The sequence below is a fragment of the Poromitra crassiceps genome, assembly GCF_964638095.1.
Source record: "Poromitra crassiceps genome assembly, chromosome: 15".
Classification (NCBI taxonomy): Eukaryota; Metazoa; Chordata; class Actinopteri; order Beryciformes; family Melamphaidae; genus Poromitra; species Poromitra crassiceps.
The window spans coordinates 17,191,523-17,202,207 of NC_139634.1; the positions used below are offsets into that span (position 1 = coordinate 17,191,523).

At 44.6% G+C, this 10,685-nt stretch overlaps 1 protein-coding gene across 1 annotated transcript in view; it reads right to left on the reverse strand.

Moving 5' to 3' along the window:
- slc43a1a (solute carrier family 43 member 1a) overlaps positions 1–8,763 on the reverse strand; it is a 31,489-nt gene extending 22,726 nt beyond the window's left edge. Inside the window, exons 1-3 of the mRNA XM_083651559.1 lie at positions 8,551–8,763; positions 2,611–2,771; positions 968–1,175 (exon numbers count right to left, since the gene is read on the reverse strand). Of these exons, the coding sequence (XP_083507685.1) occupies positions 968–1,175; positions 2,611–2,764 (362 nt within the window). The 5' untranslated portion in view covers positions 2,765–2,771; positions 8,551–8,763. The remainder of the gene's footprint in view (positions 1–967; positions 1,176–2,610; positions 2,772–8,550) is intronic.
- Between the last annotated feature and the right edge of the window lie 1,922 nt (positions 8,764–10,685).

Consider the following 10,685-nt stretch of genomic DNA (forward strand, 5'->3'; position numbering starts at 1 on the left):
CAGAATAAAATTCATGGCATTCAAACAAACCTCTTACCAGACAAGCAACAATCTTTGCCAATAGAAAGATGAGACACAAACTTCCCCTTCAAAGGAAATGAACTTTAGGAATTTGGGAGTTGTCTTGAATTAAAAAAAAAAGACATACGGCCGCATCACAATTACTCATATGACCACAGGCATGTCCCCCTTAAATCTATAGAGCTCAACGGTCACATGACATCGTGACGTCACCTTTCTTTGGTTCCGAAAGAGTAATTGTGCATTCCCTTTTCTCCAGCACACTTTGAAAAATCCTTATTTTATAATCCATTCTGGCCGTTTCGGCCAATCAGATTAGCGGATGATTGAACGACAGAGCGTTTCAGCCAATGGGAGAGCACTCTGAGCGGCAGTGGGCGGGACCAGCGGTCTTTAACGGCCTCCATTAAACATCCGCTCAATGGCTAACATTATCGTAGAGCGTATAGATGCATTTCCATGCTTTAATGTGAACGAACCGGGCAATAGATTTGAAAACGGGTCCCGGCGTTGAAGGGAGCATGACTCATAATGGTTAACGTAACATACTTTCATTCACTCAGTGGCGTTTTGAGCCCTTTACTCAGCAAGCTGTAGCCTACGTTCGTAGTAGCCTATCCAGAGATATTTCACTAGTGATCACAGACGATCATACAGTGAGCTCCACCAATCAAAGACATCGATATTAAACTTTAGAATTGTGGGGAGTGTAGTACTTCTCCATGAATAAAAGATGTTTAAAAATAAACAAGGATGATATCATACAGATTTCTGGGTTCTACAGGAACATAGCATTGTTTCACAACTAGCTCATAAGTCTACCGGGTGGTTACGATATTATGTCTAATAATCAAAATCTCATTGCAGAATATGGACGGGGAAATGCTCTTCCGGAACCGAGGTGTCATGTGACTGCTGAGCTCTATTATTTATTGCAGACTATTACCTGCCCACCAGGCGGATCGGGCGCGGGCCAAACTTGTCCATCAGGATGCCGAGGGGCAGGGTGGTGGCGCTGAGCAAGAACGAGCCAATGGTGAAGCCCAGATTCAGCATCTCTTCCTGGTCCACACAGCTGAGCCACTTCTCCTCCTCCTCGCTGCTGGAGGTGTTGCTGGAGGTGTTGCCCAGGGTCATGACCACCGAGTCATTCTCTGTGAGGGGGGGGGGGGGGTGATTACCAGAGAATGTGATTACCAGACGCCACAGCGGGGCTGCTATTGTTTTCACCTTGTGAGTCTGTGTGTGTGTGTGTGTGTGTTGTGTGTGTGTGTGTGTGTGTGTGTGTGTGTGTGTGTGTGTGTGTGTGTGTGTGTGTGTGTGTGTGTGTGTGTGTGTGTGTGTGTGTGTGTGTGGTCCTGGAGACACCTGTTGTAGCGGGAACTACCACACAAGTTGTTTTGAGTACTTTGCCAGGTGTTTTATATGTCTGTGGACAGATTGTGAACGCGATAGCGTCAAAAGCGTGCAAGATGCAGTCACGAAACTTTACAGGTGTGTAGTTTAAATAAAGAATTATGGTCGACTTCGAAAATGGCCATGATCCGCGTGATCGACCCCCACCCCCCCGCGTGACCACGGCCGTCGCGGCTGGTGTGATCCCATCGCAAGATTGTCTCTAGCGTGTTACGTGTTCTACCACTTCCCCATGTCATTTTGCTGTAAAGATGCGTCCTAAACTCAGCATTTCACCGTGCAGTGTAACGTTTCTATCCGTGAAATGTGTGTGTGTGTGTGTGTGTGTGTGTGTGTGTGTGTGTGTGTGTGTGTGTGTGTGTGTGTGTGCGTGCGTGTGTGCCAGGACTCCTGTCAGCTAGCAATCTGTACTGTAGCTTGCAGCTGACCCTAGCCTAGGCTGTGTGGCCCATTCATAATTGGTTGGGCAACCCTTTCAAAGATAAAATCAACATGGGAATAATAAGAATAACCCTGGTTCACTACATCTATAGAACTCCCTTAGCAAAAAAGGTAACTGCACATTTTTGACTCTTTTTTTTTTAAAGTTCTAGTGTGTTGTGCGGCAGAGTTGTTTTTAAGTTCTAGTCTGTGTGTTGTGTGGCAGAGTTAAAGGAACACTCTGCCCATTTTCAACCAGCTTTGTATCATTAGAACATCAGTAGTATATCAGAAAACTGTAAACTGTTTTGAAGTCTGTCATTTGGACATATAATATGTTGTTTTGTAAATTAATGTGTTTTTAATTTCTGTTCGAGACAAATAAAAAATTCAAAAACTGGTCCACACTAACTCAAATGAATAACTCATTAACTCAAATCAACTCTCAATAACTGTCAAACTATTCATCATTCATCTAATTTGACAGTTATTGAGAGTTGATTTGAGTTAATGAGTTATTAATTTGAGTTAGGGTGGACCAGTGATGTCACTGGTCCACACTTTAACACTCAATAACTGTCAAATTAAATGACAGACTTCAAAACAGTTTACAGTTTTCTGATATACTACTGATGTTCTAATGATACAAAGCTGGTTGAAAATGGGCAGAGTGTTCCTTTAAGTTCTAGTGTGTTATGTGGCAGAGTTAAGTTTTAGTGTGTTGTGCGGCAGAGTTGGCGCAGCTGGTTTTACCTGAGCACAGGTGGGAGTAGAAGCCCTCACTCTTGAGCATGATGAGCAGCGAGCCCCAGCCCAGCAGCACGGCGGAGCACAGCAGGTTCTCTATCACTGCCGTCACCGCCATCCACCAGCGCCTCCTATAGGCCTGGAGGAGAGAGGGCGCCATCGCTGCTCTGCAGGAGGGGAGGAGGTACGACGAGGGGGGGTTGGAGTAGAGGCGGTAGAGAGGGAGTGAGGGAAGTAAATTATTAAAATGACAGAATCAGGTTTCAGGGACTGGATGGCACTGACTTGACAGCAGACAAAGGTTTACATTCACAACAGATATTAAGCTTTGTAAGCTGTGCAGAATAACGGTTCCCAAACTTTTTTTGTGCAAAGATATTTATTTTCAGATTGTATTCACTCCAAAAATCACTGACTTTCTTTAGGAAGGTGTATCAATGAGGGGGGGGATCTCTCAAATTTACTTTGTGCCACAAAAAAAAACAGATATTTTCATATTGTTCACTTTAGTTTAGGGCAGGGGTTCCCAAACTTGTTCATCTTGGGACCCAAAAGATAAGAGATGTCTCTGGGACCCAAACTCACATAAAAACATACGTAATGAGTTGCCATGACAACCAGTTGGCGACCCCCCCCCCCACGAGTCCACGACCCGAAATTGGGTCCCGACCCATAGCTTGGGAAACACTGGTTTAGGGACCTAATGGAGTCCTCCCAAAAGCCCCTGTAGGGGGCAGCACTTTGAGGGCCACTGCCTTGGGGCCTTTTCAGTTTAATTTATTTCCCAATCTTCCGCCTCGGCCAACCATTCATAATTAAGGTCAAATGTATCCATAGCGCTGTTGCTGTTGCTACAATAGAACCCCTGTGAGGCAGAGTGACGCATACAGTGAAGCGTCCCAGTGCTGCTATATATTGAATATCAGCACTCCTGGAATGCCTCATGTCCAATCAAATTGCTCGACCGGAACTAACTGTAAACACACGCAAGGTCACCATAACCTGTGACACGAATGAACAACAACTAACATATTCCAGTCATGATCACCCTGACAAGAGAGCACACACACACACACACACACACACACACACACTTGATAGCTGATAATATCAGCTATCACACACACACTTGAGTGTGTGTGTGTTTGTTATCACCCTGATAACAAACACACACACAAACACACACACACTTGATAACAGACACACACATCTGGAAAACATCTAAACAAGGTCAGAAAGAAAGATCCAAATATAGCCATGCCTTCCCATTTGGGAGTAAATCAGACAGAAGGGCAGAGGGAGAAACGCCCCAGCCGGCTGACTTCAAGAGGGGCGGAGCCTGGAGTCAAACCCTCCAACAGGAAACCCTTTCAATGGCTCTTTATGAAGGCATCCTCACGAGTGTGTGTGTGTGTGTGTGTGTGTGTGTGTGTGTGTGTGTGTGTGTGTGTGTGTGTGTGTGTGTGTGTGTGTGTGTGTGTGTGTGTGTGTGTGTGTGTGTGTGTGTGTGACTCTGTGCATATGTGATCATGAGGAGTGTGTAATGGGCTTAGCCATAGCCCAGTGAACTGCTTTGTGCTGGACAGAGCGTTGGAGGGGAGGGGCTCTGTGTAACTGACACCCCATGCTGGAAAGCCATTCAGCACACGCACGACTCCCTGGCCTCTCCACAATGCACCACAGAGCTGAAGGCACTCATCCCCTCAACGCTGTCAATTGAATTTATATCCCACAATTAGGCTATTCATGTCTTATCACAGAAATACATTATAAGCAGTCTGTAAAGAGGCTAATGTCAATATCGACATATGATTTAATATGATTTAATTTGTCTGCCGTTGAAAATAGTCAAGATGTTGATGCAAGATGTCAAAAATGCTGTACGATATTAACTCCCACTATCTGGCAAAATAATGACCATTTTAGTCATACCGTAATCATGCTATATCCTACTGTCAGGATCACTATTTTGCTTGAATTAATGATGAATTATGATGTTTGTCTTTGGATTTATAGAAACGGATATACTGTGAATTCAGACTGCAAAAGATGGAAGTCTGCATTCTAATGGATGAATGTGTTGGCAGACCGTGTAGTAGGCAGGTTTGACTCGGCTTGCAAACCACAGGTGTGCATCCGTCTCTGTGGGCTGGAGTCCAGCTCCTGGTGGTGACATTTTGTGCACTGCAGGCAGGGCTTCACAAACTATGATTCATTTATGAGTAAACAGCACAGCAGAACCGGCAGAAAGACAGAACCATCTTTCCACCAGGAGCGCATGCACACACACACACACACACACACACACACACACAGACACACACACACGCACGCCTGCACACACCATTTAATCCATTGATACCTGATGCAGCATTTGTGTGTATATCCCTCATTTGTGTGCGTATCCCTTTAAGACCGCAAACCACGTTAACGCGGTTCGCGGTCTTAAAGGGATACACACACAAATGCTGCATCAGGTATCAATGGGTTAACTAGGCCTAACTATAGCGTGGCTAGTGTCACATGGATTGGATTTACTGCGCTGTGGCCGCTGTTGCAGTATCAAGACGCACTAAACACAAGGCATAAACAATGGAGGGATGATGGAGAGATCATGGCTGGTCAGCAGACACCGCTAAAGCCATGCTATCGCTTGCTGCTAGGCGTGTGTAGCAGTAGCCTAGTTGAGTAATATGATATGAGCACATGGACTGATGCAAGACACACAAGTCCAAGATTAGACTGCCGCGTTGCCTCTGTGTTGCCATCACCCTCTTCTGCTTATCACACTCTCTCTCTCTCTCTCTCCTTTTCTATTTGCCGCCTAGTTCCTCCTGCTTATCATCACATCCTGTCGTTTAAAAGCCCCGCCTCCAGTGTATTTGGTCAATGTGTTGCTGAGTCATGGCCTGGCCTGTTGATTAACCGCACTGTGTTCGCCAGCATTTGTTTTGTTTTGACAAATATCCAAAAAAAAATTCTTTGATGTACTGACCCAGTGGTCTTTGATGTAACTGACCCAGTGGTCTTTGATGTACTGACCCAGTGGTCTTTGATGTAACTGACCCAGTGGTCTTTGATGTAACTGACCCAGTGCTCTTTGATGTAACTGACCCAGTGGTCTTGGATGTACTGACCCAGTGGTCTTTGATGTACTGACCCAGTGCTCTTTGATGTAACTGACCCAGTGGTCTTTGATGTAACTGACCCAGTGGTCTTTGATGTAACTGACCCAGTGGTCTTGGATGTACTGACCCAGTGGTCTTTGATGTAACTGACCCAGTGGTCTTTGATGTAACTGACCCAGTGGTCTTGGATGTACTGACCCAGTGGTCTTGGATGTACTGACCCAGTGCTCTTTGATGTACTGAGTTGACCCACTGCTCTTTGATGTACTGACCCAGTGCTCTTTGGTGTACTGACCCAGTATTAAAAGAAAAATGGGAGATTTCGAGTGCTAGAAACGAGCAAAGATTTGCCCTTGCACTAAGACTTAAGATATGGCCCAAAGAGTTTATTGAAGGCAAGAGGCAAAGCTGTTCTGCTTTTTTGACAACAGCGCTGCAGCCATGATGTTGCAGTGGAACAACCTATTATTAGCCTTCGGTTCTTATCAATGTAAGATCTTTGGTGCAAATCAGATGACGTACAAATATATATTCAAATGTTTTCATAGAACACACCAACGGTTCTACAGTTAGGAAAGCTGACTGGAGGGGGCCTATAAGTACTCTGTTTGGCTAGAGGGAGTGGAGCAAGAAGCAGCTTACTGGCGCTGTATGAGAACGTACATGAAAGTATCCATGCATGCCGTGTATAGTGACAGTACACCCAGTGCTGCTGCACCATTCACCTGCTCAATCCACCCCTCATCCTAGGCTTATATTTTCCGTCCACGTCCACACACAGATCCGCCCGGCCGGGCCTTCATCATGACAGTGAGAACGTGCTGGTGGTGACGCACGGAAGGTCAACACACAACAGAGAGTCGCAAACAAGTAAGAACACGGAGAGCGGAGGTCTTTTATGGTTAGCAGGCAGCTGTGAGACCCCGTCGTAACACTGTGAAGTGTAGTGTGTGTTTGCATGAGAGGGAGAGGGAGAGAGGGAGAGAGAGAGAGAGAGAGAGAGAGAGAGAGAGAGAGAGAGAGAGGGAGAGAGAGAGAGAGAGGGAGAGGGAGAGCGATGCAGGGGAGACACCTTATAAGGGAGCTGCTTCCTGAATACCTGGGCTGCATGATGCAATGTTGCCAATGCCATAACTAACATTTATAGTGGGAGCTTTGGTGTGTGTGTGTGTGTGTGTGTGTGTGTGTGTGTGTGTGTGTGTGTGTGTGTGTGTGTGTGTGTGTGTGTGTGTGTGTGTGTGTGTGTGTGTGTGTGTGTGTGTGTGTGCAGGGGGGGGGGGGGTACTTTTGACTGTACATGATGATAATAACAACCCACTCTGGTGTTTTATTTAGATTTAGATTTGACATAAGTACACCAAGACTCATCACGTGTCCTGTTCTCTTGACATCTTTTTATGTCTTTCCACTAGCTCCCATTCCTACTCTTCTTCCCCACGGGGATGTTTCTGACCCGGACGGGCCGTGTTTATCGACCTCTACAGGACATAAAGGATGCCGGGCAAACTCTTTATGCTCACAAGTTTCCAAACAAATAAACGAGTCGCCGTAGGAGCCTCTGTTCCCCGACGAGTCCAGAAACGTGGCTGGCTCTGACAGCTGTCTCTCCACGGGAATGACCTCAGCCGCTCTCTGGTTACCAGCATCGCGGGGTGGCCGCTGACTCGCCTATGTTTGGGGAGAGCCCGGAGGAAGTCTGGTGCTGCAGGGCCTTCAAATTAAGGCTATAACACTATATATATCTATATATATCTATATATATCTCTATCTCTCTCTCTCTGTGTCTGTCTCTCTGTCTCTCTCTTTCTCTCTCTCTCTCTCTCTCTCTCTCTCTCTATATATATATATATATATATATATACATATACATATACATATACATATACATATACATATATATATTTGTGATGAGAGATTATCTTAGTTTTGGGATAAGGTCATTGACATATTGTGATATGGTGCAAGTGTTGTCTTTTCTGGGTTTTGAAGGCTGAATTACAGTAAAGTGGTGTGATTTTCTGAACTTGCCAGACTGCTCTAGCTGTTCTATTATTTGCCTTTACCTACTTAGTCATTATATCCACATTACTAAGGATTATTTATCAAAAAGAGCACATTAATAACGTGGTCATAATACTGTACAGTTCAAGTTTCCTGTGACACAAGAGCTTCCCAAATGTGGCATTCAGGGGATGGAAAAGGAGATTTTAGGACAACTTTGACAAATTAATTAATTAAAGCATCACTGTCATCATCATTATGCATGAAGTGTCTCTGAGCTGCTTCACGTCTTATTAAAAAAAAAAAATCCAACAAGAAGCAACCAAAAACTACATTTTTTAGAGGCTCAAAAGCATCTGAGTGCTGGTGTCTGAGTTTAAGGAGACCATGAAGGCAGCATGGCTGGACATGCGAGAGGTCTCTCCCCTAAACAGCCCCTCAGGCCATTTGGGGGTTTTAACTTGGAGAGTAATTAGCTGCTATCTGTTGTTTCTACGGACCCCTTCTCCCTCTGCGATAACAACACGCTCATTTAAAACATTCTCCTTACATGCGACAGGGTTTAAAACGAACTAAATGCAGCTGAATGTCTTTGGTAAGTAACCTAAAAGTACCGGTAACGTATAGCCTACATTAAACAAATTCACAGTTCCATGCCACGTGTGAGCTACACCGGTATCTCCAGCCGGTTAGTCCAGCTTGGCGCTCTCTCCTCCACATGTTAACGCGATGCCACATTACATTTGACACGTTACTGTACAGTAGCACAAATATGTGGCGCTTCAAGATTAATAAAATAAACAAAAAGTTGACTTACTTCAGCTTTGTCTTCTCAGTGGGGAAAAAGTAGTTTTGTGGATGATTTCTCTTTGCAAGCTTGTTTGCTCACTATTTAAAAAAAAGAAGATGAATAAGTTAAAAAGGACTTTCACAGCTGGTTGTTGGTTTTTGTGGATTAGCAGCCAATGAAAGCCTGCACCATAAAACTACCGCGGGTTTCTGCTTCAGATCGAGGCTCTTTCTTCTGGAGGATTCGTGTCACCAATGTGACTCCACAGTCCACACTTCTCTCTCTGGTTTCATTACAAACTCCCCCCTCTCCTCCTCATTTGACTTCTAATTCCCTCCCTCTTGCTCTGGGCTGGCTTCACACACACACAGGAGGGGTGGAGAGAACGACAAGGCCTTCTAGGCTTCTACCCATTCATGACTGTGAGCTTCTGCCACTAGACTGCCTTTACTCAAGCAAGCCCTAGTAAGTATGCACATTGCACTGTTTCATAGCCAATTCCATTTTTGTCCCATTGATGATGTCACAATGTCTATGACATAGCCTACTTATTGAACAAAACCATCTTATGACATCACTGATGATGTGACTGATGTCAGTGCTGTCATGCAGTGCAGTGATGTCATGCAGTGATGCAAAGTTGAGCAATTGTGCGTTGCGCATGCCAATAGAGCAGGTGAGGCCACGCAACAGCCGAGCTGCGGGCGAGGCCGCATAGCGCCCGAGCTGCTTGCGGCAAGCCCGCACAGCGGGCGAGCCTAGGGTTTCGGGGCCGATACCCTAGTAATGCAAATGTCCTTCCACTCCACTCCACCACGTTCAGTTTGCCTCTAGTTGGTAACGGTTTTAACTTGACAACAGAAGCATTCTAAATTGCCCCTAGCTACTTCCTGTTGCAGTGTTTGCTAATAGCTGACAGGAAGTAAGCTCCCTGTCAACACTATTCCGTGAAAAGCGTCTATGCTTTTAAAATCCATTTGCATTCAAAATGTGATCAAAAAATCAACTCAACTTTCAAGCATGACAACTACACCAATCATCAGCTCATTTCCTTTCTGACGTTCCATCAAAAACCTCTGCAAAACCATTATTAAACATGTATCACATTTATTAGCAACAACTTAATTACCGGTACTTTTAGAAGTCAACTTTTTGAAGAGACATTAACATATTGTGTTATCACTGATGTTAAAATATCTAATTTAATATTACTTACTACAGTGGTTCTCAAATGGGGGTCCGGGGACACCCAGGGGTCGTTGAGGGGGTTCCAGGGGGTCCCCAGCCAAAAGGGGGGTAATTTATTTTTGCTATAATTCCATTCATAAGTAACACAATGACTATTTTGGTCATGAATTGTATACACTTTCTGTAATAAAACATCAATGAACAACAACAATGAAGAATCTGAAGAAGGTCTTAGGACCGAAACGTTATTATTTTCTGTTAAATAAACTTTTTGCATTTGGGGACAGTGTGCGGGAGTTATTTTCTTTTCTTTTGTAATAAAACATCTAAAAACATCAATCTTATTATCATATGGGGGACCGTTGGACAAAATCCTATCAAATGGGGTCGTGGTCTAATCTTTGTCAGTTTATGGATCTCTCGTGTGAAAAAAATTGAGAACCATTGACTTACTATACGAGGGATCAGCCGAGCATCATTCTGGTCAACAAACCAGCGTTTCCAGGGAAAAACGGCAATGGTAGCCTGGGTAAACCCAGCCTCCACGTGACCTCTATGTACTATATCAGTCACAAAGAACTTGCATTACAGGCATAGTCTGTGATGTCACGTTGAAGGCTGGGTTCACCCAGGCTAACCCTATGGAGCCAGCTTGAATGTCTCACTCTAGCCCCGGCTATGTTGTTTACATTTTAAAAACTGCGACAGTTCACACAACTTTCACACGACATGCACACACCAGACTCTTGAGCTACTTCTGCTCTCACTCAGAATGTCAAAATATAAGCGATGTGATGTATAGTTTTTGAGATATGAACGTTTGTTTGGCACAACTCATACTAGTTAACTGCTGTGCTTCCGGGGGATTTGTCGTGACGTCACGCTGATACCTCCTGTTATAGGAGATAGGATGGCAATAATGACTTGTTCATCTCATGAAGTCACGTTTTCCCAAAATGTAGACTATATTACAT